The following is a 21,673-nucleotide window of genomic DNA, read 5'->3' as shown; positions in this document are numbered from 1 at the left end:
AGGGAATAAAAGGAGAGCAAAGTTCTCTGATGAGATTAAGCCTCTAGGGGTCCTGCGATTTCCATTTCATTGTAACCCAGAGAATTAAAAAGTGCTCTCCTCCAGAGGAGGGATAAGGGCCAACCTTGGCAGATGCCTAGGGAAGTAGGCTTTTGCTTTATTCTGAGCTCTGATCAGGTGTTGGTAGTGATTTTTAAGCATCCCTTCTGCCTGTGATGATGTAACTCTACATTTTTAAAGTAAGCATGTGAAGGTGATTTCAGATGTGAAAAGGAGGGATTATTAGTGATGTAAACTTGGTTTTTATAGGTGAAATTAGTGTATGGCTATTTTTGTGTTGTAAATTTTTCTTCTTCAGTAGATTAGGTAGCTTTTAAAATTGAATTTTAGGTTCTGAAAAGCACTACACAGAGCCAGGGAGTTATTCATTCCTTGGAAATTTGAAAAAAGAACGTTTCCTCACCCAATTGTAATTTACACATAGAATATAAGTCTCTTTTTTAAAAGTTTTATTTATTTGAAAAGCAGTGAGAGAGAGAGATGCTCCAACCACTGGCTTATTCCCCAAATGCCCACAATGGCCAGGGATGGGCCAGGCTGGAGCCAGGAGCCCCAGAACTCAGTCTGGGTTCCCAGGGCCCAAGTATTTGGGCCATCTCGAGTTGCATCCCAGGAAGCACATGAGCAGGAAACTGGGTCAGAAAGCAGAGTGGTAACTCAAGCCCATTTGCTCCAATATGGATTGCAGGTGTCCCATGCCGCGTCTTAACCACTACACCAAATGCCTGCCCCTAGAATACAAATCTTAAGGAACAACTCACTGAACCTGGCACCTGTGTACCCATTGCAGAGGTTATGATGTAAAGCATTTATATTACCCTCAAAATTTCCCTCATGCCTACCCATCAGTACCTGCCTCCATCCACTACTTGGTCACTATGGGTTAGATTTGACAATTCATGAATTTCAAATAAATGGAATCATATAATTTTTTTGAGTCTAGGTTATGTTACTCAACCCAATATCTTTAAAGATTTCTCCATTTTTTTTTTTGACAGGCAGAGTGGACAGTGAGAGAGAGAGAGAGAGAGAGAAAGGTCTTCCTTTTGCCATTGGTTCACCCTCCAATGGCCGCCACGGCTGGCGCGCTGCGGCCAGTGCACCACACCCATCCGAAGGCAGGAGCCAGGTGCTTCTCCTGGTCTCCCATGCAGGTGCAGGGCCCAAGTACTTGGGCCATCCTCCACTGCACTCCCAGGCCACAGCAGAGAGCTGGCCTGGAAGAGGGGCAAACAGGACAGAATCCGGCGCCCCGACTGGGACTAGAACCCGGTGTGCCGGCGCCACAGGCAGAGGACTAGCCTATTGAGCTGCGGCGCCGGACAGATTTCTCCATTTTTTTAAATGTTTCCTGAATGACAGGAAAACTCTGAAGTTAAGCTGTCTAGACTTAAGTTGCAGATCTGTTACTGGGTAATTCTGAGACCTTAGATGTGGTACTTAATTGATGCAAATACCTAGTTCTTTGTCTAAAAAATAAAGAATTGTATCCATCTCATAATGTTGCTATAAAGAATAAGTCAGTTAATGCATCTGAAGCTTTTCTGTCCCATTGTTTAGCAAGAATAAGCACCTGGTGGCCGGTGCCACGGCTCAGTAGGCTAATCCTCCGCCTAAAGTGCTGGCACCCCAGGTTCTAGTCCCAGTCGGGGTGCCGGATTCTGTCCCGGTTGCTCCTCTTCCAGTCCAGCTCTCTGCTGTGGCCTGGGAAGGCACTGGAGGATGGCCCAAGTGCTTGGGCCCTGCACCCGCATGGGAGACCAGGAGAAGCACCTGGCTCCTGGCTTCGGATCAGCGTGGTGCGCCGGCTGTAGCACACCAGCTACAGCAGCCATTGAGGGGTGAACAAACGTGTTGGGAGCCACTGTGCTGGTTTCCCTGTTTTGAATATAGGCCTTTGTTTAGATTAACCTTCAACTGTGTTCCCATAAGGAGGAATCACTAGAAAATTCCATTTGTACAGATCACTGATATGGTTGGCGCTTGGCCGTCTGGCTTCCGTGCTCTCCTGACATCATGAATTCTTGTACCTTGATAAGCACGTCTGGTAGCTGTAAGACCCCGCTGTAACTCCCGTTGTCAAATTGATGTTGATTTAAGATTCCTGTAAAGCTATTCCTTTGAACTATGTTGTAAGATGACCCCTGCTTGCCCTTGACTGTTACAATCCTTGCCTTGTACTATATAAACTACCTCCTTCTCCAATAAAGTGAGACCTTGATCAGAATACTGTCTTGGTCTCCCTTCTCGTGTCTGGTTTGTCTCTCCATTCAGGTCTGCGCTCCTCATGTCCTAGTTGATTACCCCGTGGGCTGGGGCACCAACGGAAAAGGAAGACCTTTCTCTCTGTCTCTCACTGTCCACTCTGCCTGTCAAAAAAAAAAAATAAGCACCTGCAAATGTTGTCATGGTCTTATTATCGGTACTGTCACTCGAATCACCACTGTCTTCATTCCTGAGTGCTGAGAATGCTGGCTGGTTTTCTGCTGGGCTTATTACCTGCATCCCTAAGCTAGAAGTGTTTTCTAGCACTACTTTCTATCTACTTTCAGACCATGTGATCTGACCTTACTCATGGAAAGGTAATAGAAAGTTCTTATATATCCTGGAATATCATTGAATATGACCCACAAGTTGTATGCTTTTGTAGTTTTTCTTTATGGAAATTTTTATTTATATACGTGGCATAGACAAATTATGTACTTAAATAAACTTAGAATTTAAAAGTACATTTCTGAAAGTTTTGAAATGTGCATATTTGTGTGCACGTCTATATATCTTCATACAAATTATCCTTAATTTTGATAAAGGTTTTAAAAAACATGGAAAGAGGAAACCAAACTGTCATGTCAGAGTTCCTCCTCATGGGTTTGCCTGTTGAACCAGATCAGCGAGACCTCTTCTACGTCCTGCTCCTGGCCATGTACCTGACCACCGTCCTGGGGAACCTCCTCATCATCGTCCTCATTCACCTGGACTCCCATCTCCACACGCCCATGTACTTGTTTCTCAGCAACTTGTCCTTCTCTGACCTCTGCTTCTCCTCTGTCACAATGCCCAAATTGCTGCAGATCATGCAGAGCCGAGTCCCATCCATCCCCTATGCAGGATGCCTGGCCCAGATGTACTTCTTCCTGCTTTTTGCAGACCTGGAGAGCTTCCTCCTTGTGGCCATGGCCTACGACCGCTATGTGGCCATCTGTTTCCCCCTGCACTACACCAGCATCATGAGCCCCAAGCTCTGCTTCTGCCTGGTGGCACTGTCCTGGGTGCTGACTGCATTCATCTCTCTGCTGCACACCCTGCTCATGGCCAGGCTGTCTTTCTGTGCAGACAACAGGATCCCCCACTTTTTCTGTGATTTGTCAGCTCTGCTAAAGCTGGCCTGCTCTGACACTAGGATGAACGAGATGGTGATATTTATCCTGGGCAGTCTTGTCATTATTGTTCCATTTCTGCTGATCTTCTCATCCTATGTACGAATTGTGTCCTCCATCCTCAAGTTCCCTTCTGCCAGAGGCATCCGAAAGGCCTTCTCCACCTGTGGCTCCCACCTGTCTGTGGTGTCGCTGTTCTATGGGACAATCATTGGCCTCTACTTATGCCCTTCAGCCGACAATTCTACTGTGAAAGAGACCGTCATGGCTGTGATGTACACAGTGGTGACTCCTATGCTGAACCCCTTTATTTATAGTTTGAGGAATCAGGACATAAAGGGAGCCTTGGTAAGGATCTTTTCAAAGAGAACAATTCCCTTTTCTCTGGGACAGTGACTCTAAAGAGTAAAGGGTATTTCCAGACATTAGGTCTGCTATCGAAAATAAGTCATGTTCTGAATAGCTTAATGGCACCCACGCTTGGCACCGCCAATGCAGAACCCATTGCACCACCAGGGGGAGTTTTACATTGTTTCACCATGAGGGGGTCCACTGTCATTCTTGAGTTTACCACTGTGACTCAGATGTGATGTAGACCAAGCCTGACATACCATGGATGTGCCATGACTATTAGTCAAGGTTGAATAAATGCCATTCCAACTTTGGTATTATACTGAAAAATTGTGAAGTAGTTTCTAATTCCCTAAATCCAAATTCCCCAGCCACTTTAGTGCTTTTCTTCTGTCAAATATATCCAGTAAGGAATATCTTCCAATTGATTATGTACGTGATCATGATTTCTCTTCTTGCTGGTTCTCAAATTGTCTTTTCTTGGATTGATAATTCACTTCATTAGTGATCATATTCTAAAATTATCTTTATTTTTAATTAACTGTGCCAGTAATTTGTCAGGTAATGATGAATTATTTGGACATCTGTTTTTAAGTTTGATTTGATTTGATTTTTTTAAACTTTTATTTAATGAATATAAATTTCCAAAGTACAGCATATGGATTACAATGGCTCCCCCCCCCCGTAACTTCCCTCCCACCCGCAACCCTCCCCTTTCCCGCACCCTCTCCCCTTCCATTCACATCAAGATTCATTTTTCAATTCTCTTTATATACAGAAGATCAGTTTAGTATATATTAAGTAAAGATTTCAACAGTTTGCCCCCACATAGCAACACAAAGTGAAAAAATACTGTTGGAGTACTAGGTATAGCATTAAAAAACAGTGTACAGCACATTAAAGACAGAGATCAAATATTCATTTATTTATTTGAAAGGCAGAGAGTTACAGAGAGACAGAAGCAGAGAGAGAGGTCTCATATATGCTGGTTCATTCCCCAAAAGGCCCCAACAGCCAGAGCTGGGCCAATCTGAAGCCAGGAGCCAGGAGCTTCTTCTGCGTCTCCCACGTGGGTGCAGGGGCCCTAGAACTTTGGCCATCTTCCACTGCTTTCCTAGGTCACAGCCAGAAAGGAAGTGGAGCAGCCAGGACTAGAAGCAGCACCCATATGGGATGCCAGCACTATAGGCAGCAGCTTTACCACTATGCCACAGTGCCGGCCCCTGGTTTTATTTTTAATTGACAAATAATAATTGTATATTATAATGGGGTATAGTGTGATGTTTTCATACATATGTGCATTGTGGAATGATCAAATCATGTCAATTAGCAATGTCTACATTTTGGATGAGAGTTTCCCTGTTGATTTAAAATTGTACATTCCAAAAGGGACCATAGAGTTATACATTGTTTTATTTATAGGCATTAAAGGATGGCCCAGAGGACAGCCTATGGTAATGTAAGGTGGATGATAGATAGGACTAGACTATTTATGAATCCCAAGTAGCTGTTTCCCACCCCACCCCCTGGAATATTCTTCGGAAATTATTTTATGCTTTCTTTTTATTTATTCTGTTACCAAGCATAATATTAAAGTGCCTTGAAGACAGTTGTGCTCTTGTCTTTATAATGCCTAGTTCAGTACCTTGTATTTGTTAGATGTAGAACAAATAACTATTGATTTTATTTGAATGCATTTTCATACTTCTTGAAAAGAATTTATGGCTTTAAAAAAATCTCACTTTTTAAAATAAACCTTCTTAACATCAATGTTGACTTTATTTCTTTTTAAAAAATGTTATTGATTCCTGATGTAATGGATACTCGCCAGAAAACACCCAAGCAACAAAGAAATGAACACAGTGTTAGGATCCCCCAATGTCTTCTGCCCTTCTCTTCCATAAGGACAGTTAAAAGTTAGGAAGCACTACTCCAGACATTTTTGTGCACAGACTAACATTCTGCACATAGTAGGGCTAATTTACACAATTCTCATTGTTTTCATTTGTGAATTCATCATTTCACATAAGTTAGTGTAACTATTTTAGAAGCTACGTAGTGTTTTATTGAGCTGATGCATTTATCATAAGGCGTTTAAATCATCTGCTCAATGAGGCAGATGCTGCGGCTCAATAGGCTAATCCTCCGCCTTGTGGCGCCGGCACACCGGGTTCTAGTCCCGGTCAGGGCACCGGATTCTACCCCGGTTGCCCCTCTTCCAGGCCAGCTCTCTGCTGTGGCCTGGGAGTGCAGTGGAGGATGGCCCAAGTGCTTGGGCCCTGCACCCCATGGGAGACCAGGAGAAGCACCTGGTTTCTGCCTTCAGATCAGCGTGGTGTGCCGGCCGCGGTGGCCATTGGAGGGTGAACCAATGGCAAAAGGAAGACCTTTCTCTCTGTCTCTCTCACTGTCCACTCTGTGTGTCAAAAAAATAAAAAATAAATCTGCTCAATGGACACTTAGGTCATTTTCAGTTTCTCATTATTTTGAGAAATATTTCAATTTTATATCCTGCTCTTTTTTTTTTTTTGCGGGGTGTCTTGTCCTGGTTTTTTATGGCTACATCCTAGAAATAGGTGTACTAGATCAGAGAATGTGGACCTTTTATTGACATTGCCAAATTGAGAACTGCTGTAAACCCCCCTCCAAGAGTAAATGTGAGTGGCTGTTTTTGCTCAATGTCACCAATACTGGATATTTTGCCTTCAAAATATTTATCATCCTCACATTCAACATATGATCACTTATTGATTCTAAATTAAACGTCTGTCTAGTCAGTGAAGTCAAACATCTCTTTATGTAGCCACGTTTTCTGTGCATTTCCTTTGCCTTGAGTTGATTTTTTTTCTTATGGGTAGTGTCACTGTCTTAACAGGTGACATTTCCCTGTTTTTTATGTTTTGACTTTGGTAGGGGTGTATTTTTCCTTACTGAAGGTTTTAAATCTTGATGTCGATAAACTGATTTTTACTTCAACATATTTATGAAACATTTATATATAATGTGTAATGTATGCAATCAATATATTATTTTACATGTTTACAGCTTTTCTATTCCAAATTACGTCACCCCTTACTTTGCTCTAGCTCTTGTCCACCTTCACGCCTTGTGGATCCTCCATCCAAGCCCCCTTCTTAGGGCGCCCTTGACCTCTTTGTTGCGAAGGCTGTAGATGAAAGGGTTCAAGGTAGGGGTGACCACCGCATAGAGCACACTGGCCAGGCGGTCGTAGCGGGCCGAGTAGGCAGACGCAGGCCGGAAATAGACGGAGAGGACTGAGCCAAAAAAAAGCAGTACCACCACCAGGTGGGCCCCGCAGGTGGAGAAGGCGCGGTGCCGGCCCACGGCCGACCTAACCCTGAGCACGGCGACCAGGATGAGCGCATAGGAGAGGGACACGAGGAGCAGTGGGGTCAGCACCACGGCCAGGCCCTCCGAGAAGATGGCAGTCTCTGCGGTGGACGTGTCTGAGGTGGCCAGGCTCAGCATCACGGTCATGTCGCAGAAGAAGTGGCGCATGGGGGCGGTGTGTGGGTAGGCGAGCGCGGAGATGAGAAGCGTGTGGAGCAGGGAGTGCAGGTGCGCCACAGCCCAGGACGCCACCACCAGTGCGGCGCAGCGTCGGGGCGTCACCTGCACCCCGTAGTGCAGCGGCCGGCACACTGCCACCGCGCGGTCGTATGACATGGCCGCCAGCAGGTAGCTCTCGGTGATGCCCAGGGCCACGAAGAAGTACATCTGAGCGAAGCAGGCCTGGAAGGACACGGCCTGGCCTGGGTGCAGCAGGCCGGCCAACAGTCGGGGCACCGTGACGGTGGTAAAGCACACGTCCACGAGGCTCAGGTGACCCAAGAAATAATACATGGGTGAGTGCAGGGTGCTGTCAGACCTCACCAACACCACCATGCTCAGGTTGCCCAGGGCGTTGAGCAGGTAGACACTAAGGAAGAGCAGGAACAAGAGAGGGTGGGCGTCTGCTCCATCCATCAGGCCGAGGAGGACAAACTCTGGGGCGGATGTGAGGTTGGCCAGAGCCATGGAGTGCCTAAAGGCATGCCGATGCCAAGGGGAGGCCTAAGTCCTGGGAATCCCATGGTGTTCCATAAGTGAGAATCTGTAGATAGAGAAATGATTGATTGACAGATGATCGGTAGATATAGTATTGATAGGACAGATGATAGATGCAGATGGAAGATGGGCTGATGAAGATATGTACATATATAGAATTTTGATTCCTGTGGTTTAAATGGGTTGAAAATCGCACTGCTGGTCCAATAATCCAAATCTTGTGAAGAAACTAGTTTGCAGATGGATGTTCTGGGAAGTGGGCAAGTCTCAAGCTTTGGAGTAGATCAGACCTGGTGATGAGTCCTGGCTCTACTGCTGGTAGAGGAGTGGCCTCTCGGAGCCTAGTATCTTCTTCTTTGGTGAGGAAAATACTCGTAGTTAACCCTGGAGCTGGTTGTGGGATAAAGAGGGTAAGAAGCCTCAAAACTATCTATCATTTATCTATCGGTCATCTCTCATCTATCCCTATATCCAGTCATCATCTGCCTATCCGTCAGCATCATCCTGCTTATTTTGATTAAACAATGAGTTAGGGTAGGGTTATTACCCAGGCTGTCTTAGTACCAGTCTGAATTTCTCCACAAAACACTTTGCTGCATTTCCCACTTGTTTCTTCACTATATTTTATGTTCTGGTTCAGGAATGGACAAATCTTTCCTGGAGATGATCATATGATAATTAGGCTTGAGGGCCCCATAGTCCCAGTGGCAATTCTTTAACTCTGCCATTGTAGTCCAAAGAAGCCATTGACAATGTACATGAGTGGCTACGACTGTGCTCCAGTAAAACTTTACTTATAGACCAGGAGATGGACTGTATTTGGCCAGGGGGCATGGTTTGCTGACTGCTGTACTAGACACCGTGGAAGACAAGGAGATCTTAGCTTCTGCCCTCAGTTTGACCTGGAGTGGCTTGCAGAGTGTTTGTTTAGTACTTTCCTAATTCTGTGAACCAAGTGAGTAAATTATTCTTCCTGGGAAGAATTCAAAGTGGTGGGACTTGAACTGAGTCTTGGAGGATGGATGGGGGTCACTCAGCAGACATGACCTTGTGTGGAAGTGTGAGGACGTCCTGATGGGGGAAGAGATTGGGTATGGTTGTTGGCCAGGGAGGCATAAGGGAAGAAGGTAAAACATCTACTACCGACTCTGGGACAGGCTTGGCCCTGCTCTCACCTCGGTGCACAAAATCAGTTTCACAGAGACTTCTACATTTCTCAGCCAAGTGACTTCAGTCATCTCAGAAACATGCACTCGTGTTGTTCTCCATTCAATCTCTTCCTTAAAACTCCACGGAGGTTTCTTCCATTGCTCCAAAGTTTCTAGAAACACTCTACTACTAACCTAGCCTGCCCGCCCTTTGCCAGTAAGGAGGATCTCTCTTTGGTGAGATCCCAGAGATGGACTGGGTCAGCTCTTAGCAGGGGAACTGCTCCCAGGAGGGAGGCTGGTCCAGGAATCTCAGTACAAAGTTTATCAAATACATATTTGCTGAATGAAGCTTTGTGAAGAGCAGTGAGAGAAAACAGAGGTGAAGGGAGATTGAAGAAGAGAGTTATCAGGCAAACTCCAGCGACCACACCTACAAATGTTTTGCTTTTCTGTCACTGTCACCATTAGCAATCCCAGGGACACCATCAGATAAGCTCCTGCCAAGCCCACCCATTGCCCCCCTCCCCATTGTAAGAGGAACAGCATCAAAGAGCCAGGGCCTTGGCACCCTCCGCGCATCCTTCTTCCCAGAGCAGAGTTCCTCTCTGCAGGGCCCCTGACCTTCGCTCCCCACCCTCCCCTGCAGCAGAAAGAGCCCTGGCCTTGGGTCAGAACTCTCTGTGCTTTACTCCTCATTTGCTCTGTAACTATGGCCCCACCTTAATTTCCTCCTCTACAAAATGGCGCTGTTCATCCCTCTCTTACATGCTGGAGGTCAGGATTTAATGAGGCGCTAAGTGTGTAGCAGAGAATAAACGTTGAGAGACATCATCTGATGGACTCTGCTCCCTAGAGGCTTCTTGCCATAGTCTGGCCCAGTACAGCAGGCTGTAGTCGCCTGTTTCTCTTAATCTCAGCTGAAACCTGATTTCCTGTAACTTCAGGTGGTCTCGGTTTTGGCTCTGGGGGGCTACAAATGCCAAGTCTGCTTTCTCTGCAAACTTCTAAAAATGGTCCAAGGAATCTGTTCTAGGGAGACTGATTGTTCTTTTGTTCAAGCCAAACATTGTTGGTGCCTAGATCTTTTCTTATAGGACCCAATTTCCAGGCCCTTTTCCATTCTGGTCACCCTTTGTCTTGTCAGTGTTTTCTTAACAGGAATTGGGCAGTGGCACTGGGCTCTGAAGTTCCCTGGGGAAGTTTCAAGTCCAGCCATGCGACCCTTGCCTGTTTGTTGAGTGCCCACGCCAGGTCAATGTTGTGTGAAGTTCTGGGGCTGTGGAGGCTGGTTAGCCATTGTCCTGGACCTCCAGTCATCCACAGTGCCATAAGCTCCATAGTAAGTGTAGGGGCAGAAATACAGTGATTTTCTCTGCTGGCTGATTTGGGGAGGATTTCAAAGAGGTGAGGTGTGAAGTGCGTTTGGAAGAACAAGTGGAAGATCAGCAGGTGCTTGGGATGGGAAAAGCATTTTTGGCAGGAAAAGAGCATGTGGGGGCATCAGAAGATGCTCTGTGGGCCGGTGAGAACTAAACTGTGGCCTCTTCCTCCCTATTGTGCAGAGTGGATGGAGTTGGTGTGGGAAGGATGACAGGACACAAGGCAAGAAGACAGCAGAGAAAGGCTGGGCTGTCTCACCTGAAGGGCAGCAGGCCAGACTTGAACTTTGTCTGCAGAGATGTGGGCTGGCTGGCCTCCCCTCTAGCCAGGGGTTCCCAGTCTTGAGGGCAGGTGCGTTGTCAGCCACCTCAGCCCCAGACTTCAGCTTGTGTCCTGTGGGCTAGAACAGGACAGCTAGAGAGAGAGAAGGGGGGAGGGGAGTCCCTGAGCCACGCTCCTCCACTCAGCTCTACTACCCTTTGATGTCCATTGGATACACTGCAGACCACACAGCCTGTCCTTCAAAGCTTGCCAACATGGCTCTCAACATGCCTCCCCTTCCCTGGCCCCAGCCCGGGTGGCCTTGTCACGCCTCTTTCTCACACCTTTCCTGCATGGCTGCCCCGCACCTTCCTCCCTGAACTGCTTTTCCTTTGCTACCCCAGTCCCCAGTCTGGACTCACTTCCTTTAAGAAGCCACTTCTCTTTTCATATGCCTCTCTCCTCGGCCTCTTGTAACTCTCACTTGTCCTTGGCCTTCACCTGCTGGCATCAGAGTGACTTTTTCTGATGCTCAGTTCCCCATCAGGTGGTGAGCCATCTGAGGGCAGATATTTAATTGTATTTTACCATCTGACTCCCAGCAGTCAGGGAAGACTCCATAGAGGAGGTGGCATTTGAGCAGGACCAGCTTGAAGGCATTTACTAGACAGAGTGGAAGGGAATACTAGAAAAAGGGAACAGCATGTATAAAGAAAGTGATAAGGGAAACCTCAAGGGAGTTAATGAGTTGCATTCCTCGCCCCACATAAGTGGACCATTCTGATAGTTTGCATGTATGTGTGTGTGAGAGAGTTCATGTAAGAAACTTAATGGAAATGCATTATTGTGTAAAAACTACACATGAATTTAAAAAAATTTTGCACCAAAATAAACTTACTTTTAATTCCATTCTCCCACAAACTCTTTGAAACACCTCTGTCCCCTTATCCTATATATATAAGCAAGCACTTGGTAAATCCTAGTGCTTAATGAATGCCTGTTACCCCCCACTCCTCCAGGCTTCTGTTACTTCCAGTGAGCAGGGGATACGTTGGATGAGTTTACATTGACTCCACTTGAAACTCCTGGCACAGGACCAGAGGCCCCGGCTGCTCAACTGTTGTAACGCCGAACCCTTTCCTGAGGCCCACGTGTGCCAGGTGCCTGCTTCAGAATGGGCAGCAAGGATTAATTTAAGGTGGCAAAGTGGAGCAGGGGAATCTAAGACCAGAAACTCTGCCACCCATGCAGCTCACGGCCCTAAACCCCATGCAGAAAGAGGCATGTTTGCAGCAAACACCCAGATGCACCAAGACACAGAAGTCCACAGGGCCACACACAGAGACATCCTGACACAGGGACTCTCCCCTCCAGGACAGGCACAGGCACAGACACAGACCGCGGTGGATTCTGCAGGACACACTGAGACCCCGTGTGGGTGTGCACATAAACACTGCACACTGACTCCCTCGTCACTCCCTCCCCCACCCCGTGTCAGGTCAGTCCACCTTCACAGAGCTGGGCCACACTAAACACGGGAAGCCAGCGCTCTCAGTCCTGAGGCTCCTCTCCGAGTCCTTCAGCAGCCAGTCTCTTCCCAGCCAGCCCACATGCTTCTCTCAACAGTGTTCCAAGTAGCATTCTCTTCACCTACAGACTTAACCCAAGTCGAGCCCTTGCTGCTCCAAGCACCTCCCCTCCTCTACTTCCCTATGCCAACTTCTCATTTTTCTCCTTCAGTAGTTTATTCAACAATAAAATAAACAGTGGTGTCGACTCCTTGCCAGGAATTTGGACACCAGGCAAGGAGAGCATTCAGCGATAAAGACACAAAGAGCAGTGCTTCTTAGACATCACCTTACCCAACACTCAGGCCACAGGCTATGGAGGCAATGTGCAGAGAACTTGGCACCTGAAATGATCCAGCGATCGGGATAAGCCAGGATCCCACTCAGTGCTCTGAATCCCACCTGTGGTCCAGCCCACTTCCCCACACTGTCTGCCCTGTGTTGGCAGGTCCTGTCCATTTATCGTGTCCTCAGCTACTTGCTTTAACCACCTTGCCTTTCTACCATTGATTATTCTGCTCCCTGCCAGCAAGTCCCCTGCCTGGCAACTCACCTGTGAGCACGCCCTGCTCTGCCCTCCCGAGCCCATAGCCACAGGCCGAGCTGCAGGGGGCAGCTGGGGCAGGTATGCCCTGGAGGAAAAGACTTCCCTCAGCAGTCGGAGGTGGGAGGAGAGGCCTGCAGGCTGGGGACAGAGGGAGGTCACCCACTCATTATTTAACTGGAAACCCCATAGAGAACTAAGGTGGCCTCTGCAAACCCTGGCCCCGTGAGGGCCCCTCAAGCCCTCAGCCAGCCTGGCTTCCCCACTTCCAACTTGCCAAAGAGGCCAAGTCGAAGAGGGGGCAGCCAAGACGTCTGAGAACTTAGAATTGGGATCGACATTCCTTGGGGTGGTGGCCCGCCGTGCTCAGAGAGTGATGCTGTGGCTCCTCAGCCTCCTTGGGGGGCTTCTCAAAGATCACACAGCCAGGGAGCCCTGGCTTCTCCTCCCTGGCTTTCCTCATGCTGAGGTCCAGCCATCATTGGCCTCACCTTTATAATTCCTTTGCTAGGGAATAGCTCCTTGTGATCCCACTGTGAGCTGAGCAGCGCCGCAGAGCTGGGGAACCTTGATGCCCAGTCTCTCAGTGTGGGCCCAGCAGCCCTCCCCTGCGCCCCAGGCCTGCCTCGGCCCCCCAGGTCCCAGCGAACCCAGAAGCTGAGGGAGGAAAGGAGAGGCAGGAGTTGCTGGCAGAGTCGTCCCCCAGAGAACAGGGTCAGGGGCGAGGGCAGCAGAGCTCGTACCCATGTGGAGCTGTTCTGGATGGGCTGGGAAGTCGCCACCTCCAGCCCCCTGTGGCCTGGCCTGGAGATGCTGGCATCTCGGACCTTCCCAGCTGGCGCCAGGGCAGGAACGCCCCTGCTTCCTGCTCTGAATCACTTCCCTGTTCTGTGCTCCTCACTGCCCTCAGCAGAGCAGCTACCCTAGGTGTGAGGCCTCAACCGCATCTTCCAGGCTGGAAAGACTTCGGAGGACGGACCCCTCCCTCTCAACAGCCCTTCCTCCCCTGACCTTTGAACGCTTGTGGGACTGACAGCCACGCCCCACGGGAGACCCTCTGCAGCTTGGCTCTTCATTCATGTGGAAGCATTTACTCAGTGTTCAAGGGTGCCCCGCTGCCCAGCCCTCTGATCTGAGGTGGGGGTAGAGGGTGAGGGGAGGATGGTCACAGAGTTCGTGGGATGAAGGAAGCATCCAAGTTCTGACTACCTGTTGACCTTGGCAAGTCACTGCTCCCCTCCGGGCCTGTTTCCTTACTGGCAGATTGAGAAGGGTGAACTGTGGCATCTGATGACTCCTTTGTGCAGGGTGAAAATTCTGCAGACGCACCCTTTACAGCTCACATTGGAGGGAGGACACCTGGGGAAAGGTAGCCAGAGCTTGAGGCAGGAGTTACATTCCAAGTGCCGTCAGGGCTTAGGATGGACGCCATGCCTGTGCTCGGGCGTCCAAGAAGTGCTTCTGGGAGGAAGTAGGATTTAAACCAAGCAGAGGAACCTGAGGGTCTGGCATGTGGGGAGTATCTGGGGAGCACAGCTTACACAGAAGGGACATACGAAAGTACAGAGGAAGCAAGGGCTGCTTATACGGAGCAGTCCTCTTCCCCGGGACTCCGACGTCTTCCTGCCCTCACTGCCTGTGAGACCCTGGAGGAGTGACTCAGTTTCTACACCTCCGCCTCTCGCTGGTAAAATGGGGGGGGGGGGGAGCAGAAGCTGCTCCATAAGGGTGCTCTGGGGACCGGGTCAGTTAAGGAGCGTAAGTCCTCCAGGTCTGTGCTCAGCACACAGCAAGCACCAGCTGGCAGTATTATCAACCCTCGGCACAGTTGCAGTGTTTATCTGTCACTCTCCAGACCTGGATTTTTTTTTTTTTAAAGAAACCAATTTGAATCATTCCATTCCCTGAATAAACATGAAATGACTCTCAGTCTGCAGTAAAGCAGTGCTATCTTTTAAATGAACATTTATTTATTTATTTATTAAGCAGAAATAGAGTGATGAACAGAGACTGAGACATAGAGGGAAAGAGCTTCTCTGCTGGTTCCCTCCTCAAATGTCTACAACAGCTAGGACTGGGCCAGGCCAAAGAAGAAACCAGGAACTCACTCCAGGTATCTCCTGTGAGTTGTAGGAACTCGACTACTTGAGCCATCACCTGCTCTTCCCAGGGTCTACATTAGCAGAAAGCTGGAATTGGGAGCCAGAGCTGGGAATTGCATCCAGGCACTCCTATGTGGGATGCAGGTCTCTCAACTGGTACCTTAGGCTCTAGGCCAGATATCTGCCTTCCCCTGTCAAATATTCTTTTTATTATTTTTAAGACATTGGGCCAGCACTGTGGCATGGTGGGTAAAGCTGCCGCCTGCAATGCTGGCATCCCATATGGGCACCGGTTCTAGTCCCAGGCGCTCTGCTTCCGATCCAGCACTCTGCTATGGCCTGGGAAAGCAGTAGAAGATAGTCCAAGACCTTGGGCCTCTGTACCCATGTGGGAGACCCGGAGGAAGCTCCTGGCTCCTGGCTCCTGGCTTCAGATTGGCCCAGCCTCGGCCATTGCAACCAATTGGGGAGTAAACCAGTGGATGGAAGACCTCTCTCTCTCTCTCTGCCTCTCCTCCTCTCTCCATGTAACTCCGACTTTCAAGTAAATAAATGAATCTTTAAAAAAAATATATTGGCTATTCTATTCTTGATTTTTGGCTCTGTGAGAAACAGAACCATGTTTTAACTTCCTTTGATCATTAAGTGAATTTCTCTGCTACATGAGATGTACCTGTACTCACCTGAGTTTTCTGCCTGGTTCAGGTCAGTAGAGCCAGTTACACCCGGTGTCTTGACCTGTATTGAACCTCACTTCTGACAAAGCTACAAGCTATGAAACAAGACACTTTGTTTCTGTGATTTCTCTTTGATGTAAACCATTTAAGCTGGAATTTATATTAGCATATTTATTTTATATTTAAGCTAATTTTAAATTAGCATAATTGTAACTCTCAAATTAATATACATGAGATCATCAGGTTTCACATCCAGTGGAGTATTGGGGAAAAAGAGACCACAGCCTCTGCCCACAGAGAGCTCATATTACTGTTGCCATGAAACTTTATCTTACTTCTGTATGGAGAAGCAAAAGTAGGGAGGTAGTGTCAATATATTTGGTGTAAAAAAAAAAAAAAAGGGGGGGGCGGCGCCGTGGCTCACTTGGTTAATCCTCCGCCTGTGGTGCCAGCATCCCGTATGGGTGCCGGATTCTAGTCCCGGTTGCTCCTCTTCCAGTCCAGCTCTCTGCTGTGGCCCGGGAGTGCAGTGGAGGATGGCCCAAGTGCTTGGGCCCCTGTACCCCCATGGGAAACCAGGAGGAAGCACCTGGCTCCTGGCTTCGGATCGGCGTAGCTCCAGCCGTAGCGGCCATTTGTGGGGTAAACCAATGGAAGGAAGACCTTTCTCTCTGTGCCTCTCTCTCACTGTCTATAACTCTGTCAAATAAAAAAATTAAAAATATATATATTTGGTGTAGGCTGAGCCATCTTCTCCATGAACTCTGAAACAGGATTCCCTTCTGAGAGTGACACTAGTATAGACCCCACACAAATTATGCAATTAGTCACTTGTTTAACTGCAAAAGAGATTAGTTGTAAAACTGTCTGAAGAATTTTGAAAAACTTCCAACTCACATAGAGGTGACCTAAGGGTTTTTGTGGTTGGTTGGTTTGTTGTTTGTTTCCCCAGGGATTGTAAGTGGCTTTAATTTAGTAAATAAAAGCTAATTAGTTGGGGTAAACTCCATTTAGAGAAAAATTAAGGTGAGAAGGGATTTGGTTACCCGTGAAAATCCACGGTGGGAGAATCGGTCTTGGATGAATGTTGGCAGTGTCTGAAAGCGTGGCCTGGGAGGAGGGAGTTGTGTCTCACCAGGCCTGGCATGGCTTTGTCCCTAACTAAGCTCTCCCTGCGGTAAGCAGAGGGCTCCAGCACATCTCAGTGCAATCTGACTGCATGCTCCCGGAGCCGGCTCTGCTATAGCTTATCTCTAGGGAGAGAATGCAGTTCCAGAAGAATGTTCTGTTTTTAAGAAATATATCAGAATAAACGAAGCTTTTGGTTTATATCAGGGTGCTTGAAAAGTCTATGGAAAAAATGGAATTAAAAAATAGGTTCGAATCCTGGCATCCTATTTGTAAGAATGTAAATTGGTACAATCATTATAGAAAACAGTATGAGGGTTGACGCTGTATTGCATTGGGTTAAATTAACCCCAGCCTGCAGTGCCGGCATCCCATATGGGCGCTGGTTCAAGTCCCGGCTGCTCCTCCTCCAATCTGGCTCTCTGCCTGTAGTCTGGGAAAGCAGTGGAAGATGGCCCAGGTGGTTGGGCCCCTGCACCCACGTGGGTGGCCCAAAAGAAGCATCTGGCTTCTGGCTTCGGATTGGCCCAGCTCTGGCTGTTGTGGCCATTTGGGGAGTGAACCAGGAGATGGAAGTCCTCTCATTCCTCTTTCTCTATCTCTCTCTGTAACTCTTTCAAATAAATAAATCTTTAAAGAAATAAAGAAAACAGTACAGAGGTTCTTCAAAAAGTTAAAAATAGAACTACTGTATGATCCAGCCATCCCACTACTTAGTGTATATGCAAGCAAATTGAAATTTGTCTGAGGGTCATCTGCCTCCCATGTTTATTTCAGTACTATTCACCTTAAGCAAGAAATGGAAACAACTTCAGTGTCCATCAACCAATGAATGGGTAAGGAAAATGTACACAATGAAATGCCAGACCAGCATCTTTGAGGTCTACCTCTAAAGATTCTTGAGCGGCCAGAGCAGCAGTACTTTCTCCTCCTCCTGTTCCTGTGGGTCTGTGTGGTCACTGTGACTGGGATCCTGCTCAGTGACCTGGCCACTGGCACCACACACACCTCCACATCCCCATGTACTTCTTCCTCGCCAGACTTCCTCTTCACCTCTACCGCCATGCCCAAGGCCCTGGTGAATGTCCACACCCACAGCAGGGCCAGCTCTCGGTGGAGCACCTGGCTCAGCTCTACTTCTACCAGGCTTTGGGCACATGGACAGCCTTCTTCCAGCCACGATGACCTTCTACCACCCTCCGCACTATGTAATGGCCACACACTGCCAGTGCAACACTTTAATGGGGGCTGCCTTCTCACAGACCTTGCTGTCATAACCCCCTCCCTCTTGTCCAATCTTTCCTTCTCCTCTACAGTGTCACCCCTGACTTCCCATGATCTGGGTCCACTATGAAGGTGTTTCTGTCTGACATGCACATGATGAGCTAATGCTGTTGGTGAACCAATTATTTTAGCTCTTATTTTTCTTTACTGAGATACAAACTGCATAGTTAAAATGCATAGATGAATAAATTCAGTTAGATAATTTTTGAAGAGCGTGCGTACCCATTTAACATTTTTCTAAGTCAAGACACAGAACCTTTCCATTATCCTGGGAAGTTCCTCATGTCCTTTTCCAGCCATATCCTCTGGCAGAGGCAACTGCTGATCTAACACCTGTCATCATAGACTGATTTACCTGTTCATGAATTTCATATAAATAGTCAGTGGTATATGCACAGTAATCTTTTGTGTTTGGCCTCTTTTGCTCAACATAATGTTTTTGAAGTTAGTTAGGCATGGAAAGCCAAGACACTCTGGCAAAAAAAAAAAAAAAATAGAGAGAGGACCTAAATGAAAGATCTCTGTGAGTGAGATCCCAGTAGAAAGAACGGGTCATCAAAGAAGGAGGTACTTTTCTCTGATGGGAGGAGAGGACTTCCACTTTGACTATGACCTTGTCTAAATAAGATTGAAGTTGGTGAACTCAAAAGGCTTCCATAGCCTTGGCAACACATGACTAGAGCCTAGGGAGATTACTGACGCTATAAACAAGAGTGTCAATTTATTAAGTCAACAATAGGAGTCACTGTGACTCCACTGTCACTCCTCATGTAGGATCTCTGTACTTAATGTGTTGTTCAATGTGAATTAATGCTATAACTAGTACTCAAACAGTATTTTACACTTTGTGTTCTATGTGGGTGTAAACTGATGAAATCTTTACTTAATATATACTAAATTGATCTTCTGTATATAAAGAGAATTGAAAATGAATCTTGATGTGAATGGAAGGGGAGAGGGAGTGGGAGATGGGAGGGTTGCAGATGGGAGGGAAGTTATGGGGGGAAAAGCCTTTGTAATCCATAAACTACTTTGGAAATTTATATTTACTAAATAAAAGTTTAAAAAATGAAGTTAGTTTTTTAGTAGTTTGTTTCTTTTAAAAAATTATTAATGAAGAGAACAGATTTCATGTATTCAGATACAATTCCAAGAACATAACCATACTTGTTTCCCTTCCTCCTTCCTTCAAATCCCCCTCTTTTCTCTTCTTTTGTTCCTTTAATTTTTGTAATAACATTTTTTTGTATTTCATATATACAGTTTTAACAGCATGATGAACTTCCCACCGTACCCTTCCTCCCTCACTCCCAGTCTCCCTACTCTACTTGTAATTTTTACAATAACAAACCTTCAGTTTTCATTATAATTACAAGCCTAACCCTCCACTAAATAAAGAATTCAACAAATAGTAAATAAAAAAGCCACTAAAGATTATTGCTGAACAGTATTCAGTTGTATAGATTATCATTATTTTTCTTAGCTCTTTTCCTATTGGTTAATATTGGTTATAGTCTAGTTCTTGGTAAATATGAATAAAACTTCTATGAGCATTCTTATACAAGGCTTTTTGTGGACACATGTTTTATTTCTCTTTGACATATACCAAGGAGTATGACTGTTGGGTCAAAAGGTTGGTCTAAAAGTTGGTGTATGTTTATCTCTCATTTTTCCAAAGTGGTTGTACTAACTTATGCTTCCATTAGCAATGTTTGAGAGTTCCGGTTGTTTCACATCCTTGCCAACACGTGCTGTTATCAGTCTTTTCTTTCTGTCATTGCACTAGTCCTCTTACACACTGTTTCTTTACCTGCACTGTCTGTCGCTACCCTCAGAGTATTGTTTCCTGAATCACCTGCGATCCTCACCTCAGTGCAGAGGACAGCCAGCAGACACCCTACTGGAGGACACAGTAGCAATGTCTGTGTCAGGCCCTTTCCATGCACAACTTTTGAAAGAGCCGGAATCTGACCAAAGACAAGACCAAGGAAGAAAGACATGAAGAAGTCTCTGGAGGTAAACCTTGGAGCCAAAATCTATCATGATGTGAGTGGGGAGTGGAGTAGGCAAATAATATGGGCTCAGGAGGAAAGAAAATTCAGCCCATAAAATGAACAGTGGTGATAATGGACCCATGAATGGAAATACATGGGATGGAAGCAAGACTGGAGGCTGTTTTTTCCAGGAGTGGTGCCCAGGAGAGATTCTCAAGGGCTTCCTGTTCTCCAGGACCTCTGATTCTCACCGAGTCATCTCTGTTCATGGCTGACGTCATTCTTTGGTGCTGTGGTATATCCCATACCTTTCCAGTAGATTTTCTTTTTTGTATAAGTTGTGTAGCCGATTTCTGCTGCTTCCAGCTGAAGAGATGGTGGCAGAAATCACCTTAAATGCCTCGGTCTCCCCTGCACCTAGGCTGGGGCTGTGAGCACAAGTGTTGTGGGTCACTTTGGGTCAGTGTGGCTCCTCTACCTCTCTCTTCCCTTCTGCAGTGACCTCAGAGATGTTGTATTCCAGGTTCAGGATGGCAGAGTCATTGCTGAGTGTGTGGATCCTTGGATCCTTGGGAGTGTGGAGTACATACTCTTGCCATATGGACATGGCAGGATTGAGAAACAATCTTAGTTGTGTGAATCCACTGAGATTTTGAAGTTAATTTATTACCTCAGCATAGCCCTTCTTATCCTGATTAAGACAGAACATTGATTGATAGGGACAAAATGTGACAGACTCAGTGCTGTCTTCTCACAGTCACACACAACAGTCTTTGTCTTGATTGCATTCTTTCCCCAACACAAAGCATTGCTTTCCCCAGAAAGGCCGGGGTCCCCATATGCGGATTTTGTTTTCCTAGCTGTCTCCCGAGTTGTCTGGTCTTCTCTTTTGGGTAAATTCTGTGCAAGGTGGCACTCGACCAGGCTTATTTTCTGAGATGTCCTTGTGCACCTAACATGGAGGCCAGAATAAGTTTTTGTAGAATGAACTGTCACTCCATATTTCTCAAGGACACTTTAACACATACCCACAGTGGCCTGGTAAATGGTAACACCACCAACTGGGGTTTGTCCTAACCAAAGGACCACTTGTCTTCATGACACAGATTGAGGAGAGTCTCAGGATTAGTTCAGGGTCTGCTCTGGGCTTGATCACACTCTTAATTGTCATTGTTGCTGCAATTTAAGGAAATCAGTTCTTAAGGTATAATAACAAACCAGCCACATAAAACAAAACTAGGGCTGGTGCTGTGACACAATAGGTTAATATTCTGCCTGCAGTGCCGGCATCCCATATAGGCGCTGGTTCTAGTCCCAGCTGCTCTTTCCCATCCAGCTCTCTGTTGTGGCCTGGGAAAGCAGTAGAAGTCCTTGGGCCCCTACACCCACATGGGAGACATGGAAGAAGCTCCTGGCTCCTGGCTTGGGATCGGCGTGGCTCCAGCCATTGTACCATTTGGGGAGTGAACCAGCGAATGGAAGACCTTTCTCTCTGTCTCCTCCTCTCACTGTCTGTAACTCTACCTCTCAAATAAATAATGGATATGAATCATTTCTCAATGGAGACAAAGCTGTTGCTTTCCTATTAGATCATTTAGCACTATTTTTCCAGTCCTAAAGTATTCATATCTAATATTAAAATACCAACTTCACAATAGTAAAAATCATTATGTATTTAGAAATAAGCTTAATAAGGCCAGCACTGTGGCTCACTAGGCTAATCCTCCG

At 46.7% G+C, this 21,673-nt stretch overlaps 2 protein-coding genes across 2 annotated transcripts; one reads left to right on the top strand and one right to left on the bottom strand.

Annotated features, from left to right (window-relative positions):
* Positions 1-2,882: 2,882 nt before the first annotated feature.
* LOC133776596 (olfactory receptor-like protein DTMT) lies at positions 2,883-6,141 on the top strand (the record flags this gene model as incomplete). Its single annotated transcript, XM_062215667.1, has 2 exons — positions 2,883-3,785; positions 6,115-6,141. Coding segments are annotated over exons 1-2 (930 nt in total), but the record flags the coding sequence as incomplete, so codon positions are not given.
* A 746-nt stretch (positions 6,142-6,887) lies between these two features.
* LOC133746860 (olfactory receptor 1L6) lies at positions 6,888-7,826 on the bottom strand. Its single transcript, XM_062175101.1, has one exon. The coding sequence runs from the start codon at positions 7,824-7,826 to the stop codon at positions 6,888-6,890; it is 939 nt and encodes a 312-aa protein (XP_062031085.1).
* Between the last annotated feature and the right edge of the window lie 13,847 nt (positions 7,827-21,673).

Source organism: Lepus europaeus, chromosome 18, assembly GCF_033115175.1.
Source record: "Lepus europaeus isolate LE1 chromosome 18, mLepTim1.pri, whole genome shotgun sequence".
In the NCBI taxonomy this organism is placed as follows: Eukaryota; Metazoa; Chordata; class Mammalia; order Lagomorpha; family Leporidae; genus Lepus; species Lepus europaeus.
This window is presented reverse-complemented; position numbering and strand designations above follow the sequence as displayed.

Coding starts and splice junctions, on each gene's coding strand:
- LOC133746860 (XM_062175101.1), bottom strand. CDS start 7,826: ATGGCTCTGGCCAACCTCACATCCGCCCCAGAGTTTGTCCTCCTCGGC.